Source organism: Antrostomus carolinensis, unplaced genomic scaffold, assembly GCF_000700745.2.
Source record: "Antrostomus carolinensis isolate BGI_N321 unplaced genomic scaffold, ASM70074v2 scaffold23785, whole genome shotgun sequence".
Taxonomy (NCBI): Eukaryota; Metazoa; Chordata; class Aves; order Caprimulgiformes; family Caprimulgidae; genus Antrostomus; species Antrostomus carolinensis.
Window position 1 is genome coordinate 23,444 of NW_010318751.1, and position 20,087 is coordinate 43,530.

Here is a 20,087-nt window from a genome sequence, read left to right on the forward strand (position 1 = left end):
CACCACTGAATAGGCAATTGCCACTGCATACAGTCCTCTGAAACAAACTGCTTAATTATTTAAGGCTTGCCTACCGAGGTAGTTAAGCTGAATGCATGGCAAACAGAATTGAAAAAATTGAAAATACTTGTGTGGTGTGGCTATGGTTTGGGTATGAACTCAAGCATATTAGACCTTACTTACTTCATATTCTATTATTATCTTCAGGCAAGGATGTGGATAGAGAATGGAAAATACAGGAGGGTAACTGGTACAGAAGAATAAACCATAGCAATGCCAAACAGTACATGGGAAAAACTAATTTTACATGTACACAGCAGGAAGAAGTACTAATGAGATGGGTACTGCTTTGTCACTGAGTTGGTTAACACCTTTTTGCGTTCCACACTGTCATCTACTTCCTGACCAAGCTGGGGCATGAAGATGAGATCTAGAAAGATAAAAAGTCTTGCCCATCTTACCGTTAGATGTTCTCATCTGCCGCCTTCGTCCAACCCGGTCCAGGCCGATGGGAGTACTTTGTGAGAAGGTGAGTGGCCGGAACCTGGCTGAAACAGCTTTGTAAGGGGGGACCTGGTGTGCTGGAACGGGTGGCCGTGTTACAGGCTACAGAGAAAACAGGAAAATCCAGTATTAGTAAAGCTACCAACCAGTCTAACTGAGCAAAAGTCAGGTATGAAGTCTCTTCAGATAGTCCAGTTAATTACAGGGCCAGTAAAAACCCCTACTTTGAAGTGACATTGCTTAAACACTGCATACCATATCCACCAGCATCGCAGAGTATATTTTATTACGTTACAGTTCTCTGTTACATTAGAAACTCCTTAGCCTTTTGGTATGATCAGACATGCTCCATAATTTTCATCTTGTAATACTCTGTGCCCCAATGCTCTGGGATCTAACTGCTTTGAGAACAGCCTGCATGATGCCAGCTACCGTTGTAAACACACATCTCAAGGGAAACCCAAAGTGAAAGAACCATCAGAAATGCAACAGTTGGAAGATGTGTTCATTTCCTGGGACACTTGCTTTCTTCAACTAAATGTATTACTTTTAAGTAAAATAATCATAGTTTACAAGACAAAAACAATTGTCTAAATGATCTTCTGCTCTGAAGATCCCAGGAGTCTCATTAAAAAGAAGTAATATAAAGTTTACTCAGAACTTTATCTAGAAGCCATTTTCTTTAGTTAAATCATTCATTTGCTTAATTATGATTAGAGAACCTACCCCTGTTTTATTTGCAAATTGAGTTTAATTTGATGTCATCCCTGAACAACTCCGTATTAGCCAGGCTGAATGACTTTGCATAAGCATTAAACATCAAACAGCCAGACCTCAGCACACGAACTTCAGAGAAACTCATCTTCACATCTTCTCTTATCTTTCAGTTGTTACTGTTCATAGGCCCTTCTGTCAAGTAATCTGAAAGATCAGGGTTGGGGTTTTTTATGAACTCTTGACACTCTATTATGAAATCAATGATTTAGTATTGTTTGAAAATGTTTTCTCACACCTAACCTGTCAGACCAAAACAAAACACAACAAAGAAGGAATTAGTATTATACTTTTCAAATATTCCTGTGGGTTTTCAAAGATTTAAGAAAAAAAAATCAGCAAGGTGAAGATCAGTCTTTGAAAGTCCCACATAAAATATTTCTAGCACATGAATTCCTACTTCATTAATCCTTTTTCACATTCCAGCTACAAATTTAGTTTCTAATATGACTGCCAAAAGCCTCTGTGTATATTGAATATGATTTCACTACAACCTCATCTTTAAACCTCATTTCTTCAGTGCTTTAGCAGTATTCCAGGATCCTGTCACTGAATAACACCACAGAGAGTAAACCAAATATACTGCATCAAGTAGCTAATAGAAGTGATGAAAATTACCATAATCAAATAACTGGCTGATTAAGCAACAAAGCTATTTATTTATGGGCAACTAAAATTTTCTTGTAAGGCTTCAGCCCAGATACCTTCCCTGGACAGGCAAGGATGTGCTGTTACTCGGTGGCAGGCCTGGGAAGGCCATGATTTGGATCAAAAATGTGTCCCTGTTGGGAATGCTCCACAGCTTGGGTCTTGACCACAGTGATCCAGCAATGTGCCCATTTAACCCCAGCCAGCCAGCCCTCACGGCAGCATGGGAGCACGGAAAGAGTCAACTCAAACAGCTGCCTTGATGCATGTTCCTTTGTTAATAAACTGATGCAAGCAAGGTTTGAAGAGAGATCAGTTTGTTTTCAGAAGTAAATGAAGGGCTTGGAGAGTGTTAAATCACTTCCATGTTACAGCAAGTATTATTTGGGTTGTCAATACTTACTATCCCTTGGAATCCATGCATTCTCGAGTAAGATGGCCTAGAATTTATAATTTTCCTCCAAGCAAAGTAGTGATAAAATTAGTTTTAAAATAGCCTGATTATGTAGAGTTCAAAACTATGGCCTTTGGCTGGGTAAAAGGCTCACTAGATTCAGGTGGAGTTTTGATTCAAGATGCATTTTTTTCAACAGGGAATTATATAGAAAAAATGCACCATATACAGTAACAATGTTCATGTTAAAAATTGCTTTTCACGGGAGACTGAAAATCCTGCCATTGTTTCAGCATTTGATTTCAGTCAGAGAAGTACAGTACTCATGACAGTACACTGCACTGAACTTCCCAGCAGGAGATCAAGTAGCATGAGAAAGAGTAAGACTGAAATTCCATTAATAACAACTGAAATAATACTTTTGAGGATGCAAATACTATTCCTTTTCTCTGTTGCTTTATCAGCTTGACAGTTGCTTTACCTATGAGTTCTCCAGCTTTTCTAGAAAGTGCAGTATTACAAAAGCCCATGAGCCTGAAGCTTTGTAAACAGCTACAAGATGAAGCTACCACTACCATCAGAACAGTAAGTTCCTTTACACGTCATACTCACTCAGGACTACCTCCAGGAAAACAGGAGCTATTTTTAACTTTCAGAAGGTTTTATTTCTTAGTCTCTTACCTAAGCTAACAGAGATGGCAAGGAAGTATATATGCACTGCTCAGTTACTAACTTTACCACTTGCTGTTTTCTTACAGGCTGCTTATATTCCATCAGGTCAATTTAGCAGTACATAAACAAGGAATGGGGTTTTTTTCCTAGTCACAGTTTTCTTAGAGTCTTTCTTTATTTCATTAATTCCTTAATTTATTATCAAGTTTCTAAAACTACTTCCTTATTAGTTTTAAGTATCGTTGCTATGGCAATACCAAGACTTTGAACACCACAGCTAATGCCACAGGTTTTGAACAGGCCTGCTTTTGGAGGATTTGAAATTATCAATAAATAATGTGTTAGTATCATATTGTTTGTACTCCTTTGTTCCTCAGGCCCTACACCCTGTAAAGTGACTAAATATACAGCTGTATTATACACAAATCAGCTCTTATACTCCAATATGAGACATAACAACCATTCCAAGAAACAAATAAGGTTAATTTACAATATGAAAAAGGTTATCCCAAAGTCAGTATCAGTTTTATTCCATGCTGGTTTGTTTTTTTAACAACAAGACAAAGTAATTAGTGACCAGGAAAGCAGAATTGTAAGTACACGATGTCAGCTTGACAAAAGGGAAGGAAGAGAAGGAAGCATCCATTCTATTTTCTAGGCTGAAGATAAAGACAAGGAAGTGAAAGTGTCTTTTGCAGTTTGCAGAGAGCACACATATCTTATCTTACTTGTGTCAGCAGACCTTCTATCTCTTCTGCCGGACCGCTTCCATAGAAATTGACCCCACCTATTACAGAGATGGGTCTTCTTTTTCGCCCTCTGTGGCAGCCTACTGTATTGCTTTGGATCACAGACCCGGCGGAAGACAGCCTCAGCTGCTTATCCCCATCTGTGCAGTCTGTCTTCTGAGACTCCACTGGAACTGCATCTTCTGGTATAGAGAAACTTCTGACTGACATTTGGCCATAGTCTGAGAGAGGTCTGGGACGAGATCTTTTTCCAGAGCCCCATCTCCTGGGTGTGACCTTTTGTGTGTCTGTCTTTTCTTCATCCTGGGATGGGGACCTCTTCCACTGGTCATCAGAAACAACCTTTTTAAATGTGAACAAGTCAAATAAGCCACAGAATTTTCTGACATTTAATAATTTGTGAGTTTTTCATATGGCAGTTCAATTTAACACTGCCAAAAAGAAAGCATTACCATAATAAGTACAATAAATGCAACTGTCAATTCAGGAAGAGAGTAACTTTGCAAACGAGAGACATCATGATGCTTGTGCTGAGTAAGGTTAACACCCAACCATCAGCACCTCTTAGGCAAACATGACTAGTAACACTAAAAACTCACCTATTACCCCAGCAGTACAGACAGGCCCTATCATAAACACTGAAATCACTGAATAATGTCTTGGAAAGACAGCTCTGGCTGTCAGTCACACAGGACTTGTCCCTATGCACAAGTGGGATGCTACGTGTAACACCAGTAAAAATAATTAAACCAGCACACTATGTTTCTGGACTTTCTACCAAGGTCTGTAGCAACAGGACAAGGGGGAACGGTTTCAAACTGTAAGAGGGGTAGATTTAGATCAGATAAAAGGAAGAAATTCTTTACAATGAAGGTGGACACTGGAACAGGACACCCAGAGAAGTTGTGGATGCCCCCTCCCTGGAAGTGTTCAAGGCCAGGCTGGATGGGGCTTTGAGCAACCTGGTCTAGTGGAAGGTGTCCCTGCTGATGGCAGGGGGGTTGGAACTAGATGATCTTTAAGGTCCCTTCCAACCCAAACCACTCTATGATTCTGCGATATTCCTCTGCTTTACCTCTATTCAGTGATGCAAACGCACAGCAATGCTGCAGTTTGACTGCTTGCCCACCCCAGGTAACTGTGAGCCGATACCAGAACGGGCGGTCGCACCCTGCTACCGCTCACTCCCACACTCAGATCTACAGATTGTGCAGCCACCTGTGACCTGGGTGAGTGAGCTCATCCACTTCGGAAGGGAGAAGCTAATTTTCTTCATACTCTGGGAGGTTATAGTCATACAGAGTAGGACCTGAGATACATTATAACACAAATACAGGAAAAACTAATGTTTTTAGAGAGGAAGCTTGGAAAATGAGCATGTTGCTCTTATTTAACTGCACAACGGGCTCACAGAGGTTATTGCCTACAGGTATCATAACTGCACTGGTACTGAAAGTTTGGAAAGAAAGTAACCTCAACTGAAACACTTGTTAGAGGGAACATTTTTAAGGATTTCAATGTCTTTGGAGTAATACTGCCATAAAATTTTCTAGCAAAACCCTTGCAGTTTTTATTTTGAGAAAAAATACTGCACATAAAAACTTATATTCACTTTTCCCTCAAATTTCCAAATTCTCAGCATTTCCTTGGGTTTTCTTTGTTCTTCTATAAAGAGCAGAAAAGAAACAGAGGGAGGTAGATGGGTGTTTCTGGGCTGGGTGACAATTTGCATAAGCACCTGATAGAGTGAATGGCAAACTCCAAAGCACTGTTGAGCAAGTTCTCATACAAATTATGAACTAATTCTGACTTTTTTGTAAAAAAAGACAGCCTACTTTATTAGGATATCTTTAGACTACCCAAGTGCATTTCTGATGATGTTCAAAGCTAATAAGTATTCCAAAAAAGAGAGACATCACTTTGTCTGTCTGTATTTTGTTCATCTGTTTTAGACCAGATGAAGGCATTTCAGGTATTGCATATTCAAAGCAAACATGCAGCCTAGATTCAGCCTTTTACAATGATGCCTGTGAAAGAGGACTTGTCTTCTGTCACCTTCTTCTCCACCTACTGTTTTCAAGCAGGCCGTACAACTCCAATGAGCCTTTTTTTAGAAGGCCACCTGATCCAGTGGACAGATTTCACTTTTTATTTGAAAGACAGCTTAAGACAAATTGACTATATGAAACCACTTCAGCTACTAGGCAGAGTTATTAAACAGTCAGCATTTTAACATGATTACTGCAATTAAGGTATGAAAAATGTTCAATGTCATACATTGCTCTACATTCAATTATTTCACTTACAGCATGAAATTTATTCTAAATAGAGCACTTGCATAAATTCTGATTTCTATGGCATCACACCTGTCGCTCAAGCATGCTTCAGCTTCTCTGTAGATTTTAGCTCCAGACCAGTTTTAACAGTATAAGCGATTCAGCAGAGAGTGAATCCCTGGCTGGAGCACTGGCACAGCTTCAGCAAAGCTGTCCCTTAAACCAGTCCCTCTGAGGTCAGAACAGCAAAATGACAGGTTAAATAAGGTTCTTACCTCAGAATCAGACACAGGTAAAGGGTCTCCACATATGCAGTGGCTGAGAAAGGAGCTCATGAGAGTCATTCTATGTTTTTGTTTTGCAGTCTTGTCCGTAGGAGCTACGAACGTGAGCACACTCTCTGCATAACCAGTCAGGCAAAGTTCATCCCATGATCCTGTACTTTTAGACTGAGGGAAGGACACGTCATATGTCATCTCCTAATCTGCTTTTTACACCCTTATCTTGAGCAATAACATTTGCAAAGAGAGGACTGGTCTCCTTCTGCAGCACTCCACCTACAGCAGTGATCCAAGTGACAGCAAGATTAATCTCTGCTGTGCAATAAACAGCGCTGAAGGACGTGCATTTTTAGGCTTAGATCTATAAACTGCATTGAAGAATATGAATAAAACAGAAAATGTAATCCTCTCATAGCAAAAATCAGAGGAAACCAGACTGATAACCTCACATTCCTCTAAGTGACCTGCTCAAGCAGGACCTGATCAAGTGACCACTTCCTAGTACGAAAAAAATATCCAGCACCCCACTCATAGGCTCCAGTATTGCAGTCACTTAAGCATAAGTGTGATTCTTGACATCAATGAAAAAATTCTGAGGAAACAATTTTGTTCCTCTTGTCGTTTGCTTTATATTGGTGCAGCACCACCGATCTCAAATGACCTTACCTTGATTAATCCCTTATAAGTGAAATCAGGTTTATATTCTACAATTATTATTAGTAACATCTATAGGTGTGAGTAGAGATATACACAGCACTTCATATAGGATGAAAATCAGAATGTCATGCACTGACTCATGCATTATCTGTTGGTCAAAAATTTCAAGGAATTTCAAGATTTCTGAGAAGTAAAGGTCTAAACTGAATCCACATTGGATTTTCTGAAATTCACACCTGCTAGTCTAGCAACAGCAGAGGATCACCAATGTAAGCAATCAAGATTATTCATCTTGTCATTTAGGTTGCATCCTAGGTTAGATTTCTTCTGAGACTCCAGACACAAAGCAGCTCTACTTACTTATACTGATGCAAATGAATTAATTTTATCTGGACAGATAAATTCCTACAACAATGTATTAAATTGTTGTACTTTATTCATTCCTTTTTCCTGACAGCAGCATATCTACAAATACAATCATTTAAAAAAAAACCACTTACTTTGATCCAGGCTACACTTTTATTTGCTATTGTTCCCAAGTAATATATCACTCTTAGGATGAGATTCAGCTCCAGATTCTTACATATAAATTTTGACATCTACAATGGAGGTGTCTGTATGTTAGCTAGATGTTAAAGCTGGCATTGTAGGCTCTAGAAATCTGGGGTGAAATTTTGTTGCCTGAACACAGGACACAGGCACCCAGGGCCATTTCAAATGTCCTAAGGGATCTAAAATATCTCCACATACCATGCATCATGCAAATTTGACACAGGACCTATGGGAGGCATGGGCCATCCAGAAGCAGACACTAGAGATGAGGAGGAACCAGGCAGGGCACCTCCAGCAGCGCTGGGAGCTTAGGTTCAGGAAATTGAGTTGAGTCCCCAAACAAGAGCGTCAGCCAAATCTACAGAGCACTCTGGGCAGGAATCGGGTGCCAAACCTGATTGCAGGTAGACGTAGATGGCATTACAACCATGTTGCCCAGCACTATCAAGAACCCTGCTTGGTCTCCATCTCCCACCCCAGCAAGGTGCAGCTTCCCTGCAAGGTGCTTTCCAGCTGTGCACAGCTGTCTTGAATACCTGCCCCTCACTGCAGTTGACAGCTGGTTTTAGGTAACTCAGCTCAGCTCCAGGTGCCACTTTCAGGTGGACTGTTTAGGGTGAGCTCCCCAGGGCCTCCTGACCACACCAACCAGGCTAGGGGGAGAGCTTTCCCAGGCTGCTCCCAGGTAGACAACTACACAGCAGGGTCTGAGCCCAGCCAGACCAAACCTCTCCTTTGCCTGGTCCCAGGCTGATTTCCCAATCCAGGCACAGCTTCAAGGACTTGATCATGATCTCACTCAACTCAACCTGGCACTGATACAACCCTGTTCCATTTAATGGCACATGACTGCTGTTGGCATTCCCTGTTACTCATTAATACCAATGCAAACAACAGCAGCATCAGGTGTTTAACCACTGAAATCTTAGCTTAGCCTTTATAGACAGATGAGAGCCAGGTCCTGCAACTACTACTCAGCCTACAGTGTATATCTGATAAATTCAGCACCCAAAATTGTCTTCAGAGGGAGCACTGCCCAAGGAGCATGAGATCTGATCTGTACAGTAGTGGTAAAGTGTCACTTATATGGATGCAACTTTTATCAGTGAAATGGCAAAAAATTGCCAGTACCTGAAATTGCATGGCAGGACTTTCGCTGGCACAGTTATACCAACCATGAATAACCCTTCATCCTGTACCTGACCACACTCATCACTGCAGAAAAAGCCCAGAGTGTTAAGTCCGAGCCAACACAGCCAGCTGCTAGTCAGCTTGCTGCTGTTGGTACGCTTGTGAGGGCTGATATACAGCTGCCATCATGATGGCAAAGGAAAAACAATCCCTGGGTGATTTTTTGTTAATGTGTTTATGCCAATAAATTCCCTAATGAAAATAAAATCACTGCTCTAGAAACGTATTGATGCCTGTGTATATTGCTGAGGCTCCCTGCTCACTAATCTGCATTTCTACCCCTACCAGCACCTATTTTTATTTTTTTAATTTTATTTTTATGTTCTAAATGTAGTGATACAATTAATGCTTCATAATGTATACATATAGACAAACATGACAGTATAGGGGGACACTTAAATCTCCTGAAAGTTTTTTTCTCTACCTGACAATCTACTGGGAAGTCACAGGCAGGTGCCTCCTGGACAAGGACCTCCTGCCTTGCTGATCTCCAGGGGAAAGAGCATCCTCCTCCCTTCCGTCTGCCAAAGCATGAGCTGTGCCACAGGGCCACACACAGGCTGCGGTGTGGCTGCTGCTGCCCGTGCACCCCGGGGCAGCAGATGCTCAAGGGGATTTCACAGCTGTTCTTCACGAAAGCAACTAGCCCTCTTCTGCCTTTTTTTTTCCCTTCCACAATAAGTTGCATTGCTTCTTGTTTTGGTATCTCTGTATTTTTGAGCTGCCTGGCTGAAATGCAACCTTGCTAACTAGAGCTGCCTTTTTCTAATCTAGAGAAAGGAGCTAATCAAAATCTAATCACGTCTTTGCAAGAAATGCATATTCATTTCCAAATGCAATTTATAAGGAAGAGTGATAAATGAAACAGATAATAATTCTGGTTGATAATAAATTACAAAGAAAACCTGAGTAGGCTGAGAAGTATCAGAACATGATTACTACATATCTTGGTGAAAACCTGTGATGAATGATCCATCATGGTCTTTGTAAATGACAAGGCCTAAAAGCAGGAACTGGACTATTTCTAGGGAAAAATCACAGCATTTGTGCTATTTCATGTAGGTATCTCTGTGTTTTGATCATGAGTACACATTTCTGTGTGCATTTAGGAGTCTATATAAAAATGTACAAACTTTTTATGCTAGCAATGACAGCTATATGCCAGTATTATAACTGGTTACTATTAGTTAGCTGATATTTCTGTATAACACATTAACTGCCAAATGCTAGCAACTCAGTAGTAATATTAGACTTGATTTTTCAATTCATATAAGCTAGAAAAACTATAAAGGACCAAATGATCACGACCTAGTGGTCATAAATTATTTTATCACCTTCACTTAACAGAGTAAAAGCTCGGATAATGTGTCTCCACCCAGGTACATGATAAAAGGCAACCTTTGCACTTTTTCTTGTTGCTAACTAGCCATGTGGGAGCATTAGTAGAAGTCCATTTATCATCACTACTAATTGGGGTCAAAAGCTTGTTTTATGTTTCACGGACATGATCGATATTTTTATTTGCAAACTGTTGTGACAAACACAGAGATTATGAGACCCTGGATACAATACAGCCTCCCAGAGGAAATATATTTATTGCTTTCTTTCCAGATTTTATAAAAAGGTCCTGAAGTTTTATGAGAGCTCCGTGATTCCCTGTTGAATCAACAGGCTGACAATTTCCAACAGTGATACCATCATAGCAATAGTTACCATGGAAATTATTGCTTTTACTGTACAAGAAAGCGTCCGTTCAGTCCATGTTTGTATCTTCTGGCACAAACTAACCAGAATTATTAAGCCAGTCCAATGCCCTTACAGGAGGAAAATTTTAATCTATTACTTTCTAATTTAATGCAAATTGTGCTATATCCTTTTTCTTTACCTGCCTGTGCCTAACCTGCCACTAGCATCTTTTCTGTTTACTTAGCCTTTGAGAAGACCCCAAATGAATGCATTGGTTATCTATTCCTAGAACACACAGTGCTATTCGACCTGTGGTCAAAAGACAGGAGAATACGATCTGTGAAACAACTGCAAAAACCTGTTCAAGAACATACGCATTTACATCTATACAAACAAAGAAAGCAGAAGAAATCAAAGTAATACAATTGTCTTAAAATTTAGTATAAGTTTTAGCTGCTTGTGATAATCTGCCTTTTCTTCCCTCTCCCTTACCCCAAAATTGGGTGGACCCACATTTTAAAAATTTGAAGATCACTGCTTCCAAAGGGGACCCCCTAAAGGAATATCACTGCACTGTACCAGTATGAGCTCCTAGAATGGAAAAACTATGCATTGTCATAAAGTAAAATTACATTACTCTGCCTTGCAATATGGTAAAATCAATCCCCATTAGCAACACAAACTACTGTGGTAAAACACTCATTTTGGAAGTTTTAGAAACTGGAAAAAAAAATATGTAATTCTGCTCATGGGATTTGTTGACACCAAAGCAATTGTGGTGTTTCAACTGAAAAATACACCCATAAAACCACATTAAAAGATCAGGCTATATAGATACAACCACAAACAAAATTTGGCCACGTATTTCTAAGGCGTTTTTAATGCAGGTTTGCTTCATTTAACCTGATCCTTGAAAGCCTGCTTATCGTAATCAACAAGCATAATGCTTTCCCTCTCAGCAACATGCCTCACCAAGATTAGAGAGTTCACCTTCGTAATATCCACATTTCACAGATAAGGAGCAGACACAAAGCAGTTAAATCATGTAAGTCACAGAGGAAGCATAGGGCTGAACTGGAAATGACAAGCGGATCTCATGACTCTCAAATCTGTTCTTCAGCCTCAAGGATTTCCTTCGTCCTCTCCTCTAACTCATTTCCAAAATCAAATCAGCTAACATTTCCGACTGGCATAGGAGAGTTTGCAGGGAAATGTATTTTCTTTGCAGAAATAATCTCATCAGTCATATAAAGATGCAAGCATGCTAAAACCAGAAAACTGTTTCTGCTCGTTTTCCTGTGACTGATAGTTGGGGATGGCTGAGGGATGCTCTATCACTGTCCCTTCTTTACTGCAGTATCTGAACTGGAACAGCAAGCACATAGTGTGTAGTAAAGGAGTATTCATATCCTCTGCCTCTTTTTAGAAGACATATAGGCATTAATAATTCCTAAATAAATCTCTAAGTAATTTCTAAATTGACTCAGAACATCCCAGATCAAGTGACAGGACTAAAAAAAAAAACATTTTCCTTTTATTTGGCAAAACAAGCAACTTTTTCCAGGCTGTCTTTGTCACATCTGCTGGCAAACCTTAAAAGCCAGATGAAAACTACAGGTTGAAAGTGGAATTTTATGCTGACAAAGCAAAACATAAAAAGCCATAGTCCTTTGTGTCTCTTCAGTGCTTCTCCAGGCAGAAGTCCTCTGGTTTCCTCTCTCTCCACCCTTCCAGAGCAAAGCCTCATCATCCCCGCCCAAGCCCAAACCCAAGCCCAATCCTAGCCACCAGCAGGTCCCAGCAGCAGTCACAAACTCCAGCTTGCGTGGGGTGGAGCTGCCTTGGACAACTCTGTGTCTGCAAACTATTACTTCCTAGAGCGTGGAGTAAGGGCGAGGCTGCTGTGGTTAAGCTCGAAGTAGGAAAAGCTGAAGCTGCCATGCTCAGTCTCTAAAGCACTTGGCCAGCCTCCCACCCTGCCACAGCAGATCAGCGTCCCAGCCTCCCCTGCCACAGCATCCTGATCAGCATCCCAGTGCCATGAGCAGCACAGCAGCCTCCGGATGCTAAGAAAGGGGAAATGCAGGTGGCTCAAGAGGAAACTCTGCAGCTGCTTGTGCTCAATTTAGACATTGCAACCTCCTAGCTTCAAGACAGATTTTCAGTGCTGACAACTCAACACCATACCCAATGCAAAAAACAAATTACATGGCCAGAAGTGCTGTTCCAGTCTCCGGAGTACTATTACTCATGATCCCAGGGTGAGCAGTGCCTGGATATTACTGAGGTGTCAGAAGAGAGCTACAGCAGACTCAAATATCAGACACTCTGGAAAGGCAGAGGAGCACATATGCAATATGGAAAGGGAGCAGCTTGCCCCAGCCTACCTGCAGTGGAGTCAGAACTCTCCCTTTCAGCATCCACAGACCCTTTCTCAGGGATGGCAACAACCTCTGGATTACTCTGCCAGTATTCAGCACTGCAGTTACTCGGTCTAAAATTTAACCTGATCCAGAATTCAGATTACTGCCACCACTGCCTTGTTTTCCTTCTTTCTACTAGAGGATAGAGCAAGAAATGATTACAGGCTGTACTGAACAGCAGACAGCTCTGCTGCAGTGAGTTGGAAGAGTCCTTGCTGCAAGGGGAAGATACATGTGTCCTTCGAGGGCTCCCTTCTGCATCATGCCAGTAATCAGTTCTGCAGTTTGGGTTTGTAGCTACGCACAGTGGTTTCTGGTTTAGCTCTGGAAAGTCACTTTTTGAGCAACTGTGAAGGGTGGAGACATAGTGTGAACGTATCCTGACTTGTGCAGAGCAGCTCAGTCTAACTGCAACCTCAGTTTGCTATCAGAGATGCTGCTGTGAGCCTGTCACGGTGCTCTGCTGCTCCATCCCCAGGCCCTGTGGCCAGCAAGACCAGAGTGCCACTGCAGTCTGGGTCCTTACACTCCCCATAGGAGTAAACCTACCTTAAGAAGTTCTCACCTTTATTTGCCCTATCTAATCATCCTTCACAGTTTAGCACATTTTCAGTTATACAGATTAAACCACACTCTAAACTGCATGTGGATAAACTGGAGATGAACAAATCCAGAAAGAGCTCAGAGAGCTGAAACCAGCTCATTCCAAGCAGGTGTGCTCATGCCAGCCCCACAGCACTCAGCAGCTTGCAGTGGGTACCAAGGATGCCCATCCTCAGCTCCTGGTTGCTGCATGCTCCTTGTGCATATTGAACATGACCACATCCAAACACCACCCCTTGGTTCTTCATTGTGAGGACACATTTGGAAGCAAGAAAACAAGAGGATGAACAGTGAGGACAGAGCTGAATCCTCTGTGTATGCCCACACATACAGCTCTTCTACCTCTTCTCCTCCATAACCTGTCCCCCAAAATTCAGCCATCTGTGCTCAATATTCAGAGCCCAAAGACCTGTACAGGAGAGACCAGCTCAACCCTGCCAGCAGCTGAGTGCTGGAGGATGGCACCGTGTGGGTTAGTTGGGACCATTGATTTTCGCATGGCACAAACATTAATGCGTCAACAGACAGGTCTTAGAGCACTTAAAATACAGTCTGCAAACAAAATGTGACTCAACCCTAATTACAGCAGAGTTACCTCTTATAAGTGAATTTATCATTCACTTATAGTCATGCAGATAAGGTATTTAAGTAATAAAAAGTCTGGTGTGCTGTGAAGCCAGATGCCAGCAAGGCAACTTAAATAGCAGGTGCTCTATGAAAGACTAAGTGAAATGTCTGAAAATGCCAGTCCAAAGCAAAGGGTTTAAGTTTTTGTTATTTACAGTGACATGGGGCTCTTCAGGGAAGTTAGGACTATGCAAAACAGTCCAAATACAAACTTGTATTTAATAATCTCCTGATGCTATTTAAAAGCAACATATTGAACATGTGACAGTGGCATGAAATAGAGACTGGGAAAGCAGGGGCTGCCACAGATGAGCTGTGGTGACTCGCACCTCTGTAGCTTAAGAAGTGCTGAGGCATGGATCCACGCTGCGCTTAATTAGCTCTTCCCTGGGAAGCAACCTCTGGCAGGACCAACAACTGAGAATGCCAATCACCTCCACTGCTACAGTCCAAATCTGGCATTTTGGTGAAACCAACAAAGTGATGGAATCTCAAGACTGAATCACATAAGAAAAAGATCCCCAAAACATCAGTTCAGGTAAGTGGACAGACGCCCTTGTGTGAATACTGCAAAATCAACTTTACAGCATCAGGGAAACACAAGGTAGAAATGTTTAGTCTCCACATTTGTGAAAATATAGAGATGGACCAAGTTCCACAGAATTCATTTGCCAACTGATCTACTAGATGAGTAGGAAAGGGAATAAACTAGATTTGCTTCCAGTTATGGCAGCCAGTCCTGAAAGGAGAGCACGTCTGAGCCTGACTGCTTAGCACCCTGTAAGCTTTGTACTGAAGTATGTCTCCAAGCCACAGAGATTTTAGTGGCTGTACTGGAATACATACTGGCTTTTACATTAAATCCATACAGAAAATAAGATGCACAAAACATGGAAACAGTGCAGATTTGCCCATCAACACACTGTATTTAAGGTTCAGACAAAGTCTTAAAAATTTGGCATCTGCATGGCTCAGCATTACATCTCAAATAATCAATGAGAATGAACCAAGTGCTTGACTGTCTCAGGAACAACTTGCTGGGTGGGTACAGTTCTGCAACACAGAGGTGTAAGGTAGAGTTAAAAATGAATTGTAGTCAAAAGTTCAAACCCCAATGACCTCATTGTGTGAATATGCGGCATTCATAAAAGTGCCTGCGGGCTGAATAAACTCCAATTAAAAAATAACCTGGCATAAGTATCTTTGGTACCAAGCTACCTCCATGCTGTTGGAAGCGTGCTGGAAAGGAGCAGGAAATAAGCAATGAAACCCTTCAAAGAAGTGGCAGGGAGAAACCATACCACTCCCCCTGTTTTGTAGTCACTCTGTGGGCCACGGCTTTAGGGTCGTGTATGGGATGAGGAGCAGGCGTGGAAAAAAAGAGAAGACAGTTTACACCCCTTGCATAGTTAAGAGAGAAGTAAACCCTGTCCTGCACAGCTTCCATCCACAGATACCACCTCAAAGAACTTTGCTTTTTTGGATGAGAAGAGAGGTCTGGATGCAGCTGCACCATTTGGGTGGCCACAGTTGTTTTGCCATACCAAGAGGGCTCCAGGCAGTGCTCACAGCAGACGGAGGGGGCTACAGCTCCTCAGTGCTGTCCTAGTAGCCAAGGAGGCCATCCCCTGGCCACCACTTCCTTCACCTCCTGCAGGGCTCCATCCCACACCACTGCCTGCCCACTACACAAAGCCAGAGCTGCCACCAGTGCACACTCATATTTGACACAAGTGAAGCGAGCACTAAAGGGCACTCACAATTAACCTAAAATATAATATAAAGAGAAAATTCAAATTGCATGCTACATAATAACAGAATGTGGTGTTAAAACTAAAACTGCAGTAACTTTTATCCACACAATGTACACATTCATTTAAACACTATGCTGGTTTTTCAGGAGCCAAGGGGAGGGACAAGCTGAATTTCTCTTGGGTCATGATCACAGATCACCACTAGATGGTAGATGAGTAGCATTAATTCTACTTCCATTTTATTCCAGAGAAATACAACTGACATATACCCACACCAGGGCTCTCGCCTCTTCTGGCTGTGTGAAAGCACCTCCTTGCACACGCTTTTAAGTGAGAGTTTTGGAAAAGATAGATGGCTGTGGCAACTCTGGGACTCCAGAAGAGGAATAAACTCAGAGCCCCAATATTTGTACACACTGTCTTTATTTTTCCAATCTTAACCATAGCTGCAAGCACTACAGTAAACAAACTTTTCTCCACCAGAAGGACAATATTGATAAACTCTCTAACCATTTACAGTTGGTTTGCAAAAACCATGCCAGGCTTTTAAAAGCAAGATGGTTTCACAGACACAAGACTTTACAGCATGAAAGGTTGAAGTTTGTGCAGCTGCAACAACTGCCTTTGAATATCTTATACCTAAAGTATAAGATAGTTTTAGTCAAACTGAGATGGCTCAAAAGATATGTCAGATTTATTTTGTAAATGGTTCCCATATTCATACAGATCCAGAGGGATTTTTGCCCCAGTGTATTTTTCCCAGTGAGTAGCAAACCTTTCTCTGCTGTCTCACCCCAAGTAGTTCAAATTCATGCTATTGCTGGGGCTGAGGTGAGTCACACCATCTCAAACAGGTGCAAGATATGTCTGACAGCTCTGCACCAACACTGCCCCAGTGCTGCCTCACACGGTGCTTTAGGTAAGGGCACAGGGCTATTACGTGAACTTACCTCAGAGGTGCTGCAATACATCTATCTGGCCATCTACAGGGAGTATGAAATCATGCATGAGGTGCAGTGAAATGCTGGCGTCTTCACCAAAACATTAGTAGCAACACACTCAGCCCAGCATCTAAAATACTGCTGTTTGAAATATGCAGCCAAATACATAACCAAAGAGTTTACCCTCAGCATGGCCATCGCTGCACAGTGAAAACACTGGATACAACTCAATGCTTCAGCCTCTATACTGTATCTTTCACGCCACGCTGCTCTACAAATATTACCATGTTCTGCAAGGCTTTCACAGGCAAAGTGTTTTACATTGAATCAACACTACTTCAAAATATACAGACTCTTTAGAGACCTTTCAGCTTGGAAGGAAACAGTCAGACCCTGCTTCAGCTGGTACAATCTGACAAAGACCACATGACAAAGTATCTGCAGGGTGCAACAAGCTGCCCTTCAAAACGTACACGAAGAGCTTTGCTGCCAAAACTTTCTTTGATATTAATGCACAAAGAAAAAATAATTTGACGTTAGCATCCAAAGAGAATATATTAAAGGAAGTAAATGCTGTCAGCATATTTTAGCAATAACAAGCTGCAATAGCCATTAGTATTCAGATTATTTTGCATTGTTTACATTGTTTTGCATTAATAAAGACAAAACCTGATAGATACATATATACAGCTTATAAAGGATTTTGCTTTCTTTCTTACCTCTTCCTTTTTCTCTTCAGCACCAGAGGCAAAGTTGAGGCTCAGCTGAGAGTGGCTGCTTATGCCACTGTCCTCATTTCCATCATCATAGTAGACAGTTTGCACCGAGTCCTGGAAGCAAACAGGATTCCTTCCCAGCTTCAGCCCCGGTACCTCGACTCTCTCCTCGCTCTCCGATGAGCTCAGTGACAATGTGCTGTGATGGTTTGGGCATCGGAAATTCATATTGCACTTGGCCTTCTCTGCAGTAGGACTCTGAGGCTTTGGAGTAGTTGGCCTGACTGGAACATGAGGGTTTTCAGCTTCATATGTAAACTGCTGGGTAGCTTTTGGTTCATCTGAATCCAAATAAAACACTTCATTGGAAAATGGACTAATGTCATTGAACGTTGGTGATAAGCTATCAGAGTCTAGGACATCTGATGACGTCCTAAGGCTTTTGTCTTCAGCAACAGTTACATTCATTTCAGCCTCTTTATCCTGAGGAACTGTGGGGCTCTGCAGACATGGTGTTCCCGGCAAGGAAGAGTCCAGACTAGATACCGGGGAGGTGCATCTCTTTCTGTCAAGATCCGTGCTGCTGGAAACCCTGCGGGAGTAGTCATCGTGCAGCCTGCTGTTTGACCTTGTCCTCTGGGACTGCTCACTGGGAGAAGGAGCGGCACTCTTAGGGCCATCCTTCTTCCATGCAACATCTGTAACGTTACTGACAAGTTTCAAAACTCGGTCGAAATCCTTTGCCCTGATAGGGCTCCTCCATCGCTTGGATCTCCTCTCAGGGTTCCCACCAGTTTTGTCCAAGTCAGTAGAAGTAACATTCACAGACCCTGTTGGCATCTGTTTTTCATTTGCAGTCTTGAGGTCTGTGAGGTTTGAGGTGGACTTCCTTTTGAATGAGCTTTTTTTCAGAAAGTTCAAATTATCTGAACTTTTGCTTCTCCGATAAATGATCCTGTTGTTTTCAGAGTCTTTCACCAAAATTTCACAGATCTTTGGCTCTGTGATGACAGGTGATGTTGGCCTCGTACAGTTGTGATGACTCTGAATTTTATCTGTGTCTAACAAGTTTATGCGGCCAGCACCATAAGCCCGCCTGATGCTGCGTGAGCGGTGAGTATTCCTCAGGAAAGACTCGTCACTCTCATCTGCATCAGAGCAGTCAGAAGCTAAACCATCCACTGCGTTCTGGAAATCATGCAGAGGCCCTGAATAGGAATACCTGTTAGTCTGAACTCTCACCACTGCCCCGTTTGAACCATGTTTGCCTACACCGTTCTCATTTAAGATGTCTGAGCATTCCCTTGTTTGAATTCCTTGCAGAACTGAAGATTTCAACTTCTTGAATGATCCCATTTTTCTGATGGAAGACAAAGCATTCCATGTGGACGAGTTGCCCATCAAAACCAGAGAACGAGGCCTGTCAGAGCCGGAATTAGCCCGTTTCCGAGGGGTGGTGAAAAAGCGCATGACTTTGGAAGGGCTGAGCTTATCCTCTTGAATTTCCTCCTCATGACTGTTGCTGGTGCTGTATCCCCCATTATGACCAACACAGGCTGTCTGGTTTTGGGGCTCTTTATTATCCATAACTATACAAGTAACGGTGGTGCCATTTCCACAGCCATTCGGAAACGTTGTCATGCTCTCGATGCTGTACGCACGGAGATGGAGGCTGGGGTAGCTCAAAGTGACACTGCTGTCCCCACCAGCTGGCCTCGCCACCTCTCCGTCATCTGCTGCACCTTGGTTTGCCTTGCTTTCACACCGACTGGGTGAGCTGTGCTCCTCAGGCTGCACTGCCTGCATCAGAAAAACAAAAGCAATCGTTTCAGAAATTTCCTTACAAAGCCCCAACTAAAAGAAGTTTGAGCTCTAGTGTAGGAAATAAAGGTATGCATGAAATGAAGTTCTTTTTTACAGAACAAAGGCATGCTGCAGTGGTGAAAACATTCATCATTCCCTCAAACTGTAATTGCATTCATTAGCAATTTAAGAGACCAGAATAATTTAAATACTTGTTTCTCTAATGCTTACTTAAAAAGCTAATAAATTCAGTATGACTACCACACCTACCTTACAACACTAAATATAATCCACATGAACACTTAGAGAGAGAAATCCTCAACAGCAACCCAGTCTTCCTTCCTCACAGAGCTCAGCACTGAGCCCCAAGACACATGAGAAGTTTTCATCAAAAAAAACAAGTGCTACCCAATCCTCAAACAGTAGGCAAAGAAGAGGAAAACATACATATTTTTCCCTTCACTTGCTGCTGTTGGAAGGCTGCATGACACTCGGCTGTCTTGTGTGCCCTAGCAGGTAAACCAAAGAGTTGTACCAAGTGCTCAGCACAGTGTTTTTCCCTAGCCAAAGAAAACAGGATTCAGAAGTGCATGAAGCCAGAAGCTGACCTGTGCTGTTGTGACAGTGTGATGAAAACCTGAATTTGGAAGTGACTGGAGTGTCTGTGACTGGGATCTCCTCGAGCTGAGTGTGGGTGCTTGGGAAAGCTGTGTGGGGACGGCCGGCCATGGACAGGCAGGTGCTTGTACCACCATGCTACACAACGCCAGGGATGTCCAGTCCGAAGCTGGCACCATCTTTAAAGAAAAGGGTCACTACACGGCGGCTCTCTCTGC

The 20,087-nt window shown here is 42.2% G+C and overlaps 1 protein-coding gene across 1 annotated transcript in view; it reads right to left on the minus strand.

Annotated features, from left to right (window-relative positions):
- LOC104525783 (uncharacterized) overlaps positions 1 to 19,118 on the minus strand; it is a gene marked incomplete at its 3' end in the record, with an annotated part of 40,168 nt that extends 21,050 nt beyond the window's left edge. Inside the window, exons 1-3 of the mRNA XM_010169035.1 lie at positions 17,452 to 19,118; positions 3,721 to 4,083; positions 462 to 606 (exon numbers count right to left, since the gene is read on the minus strand). Of these exons, the coding sequence (XP_010167337.1) occupies positions 462 to 606; positions 3,721 to 4,083; positions 17,452 to 19,089 (2,146 nt within the window). The remainder of the gene's footprint in view (positions 1 to 461; positions 607 to 3,720; positions 4,084 to 17,451) is intronic.
- Positions 19,119 to 20,087: the final 969 nt, after the last annotated feature.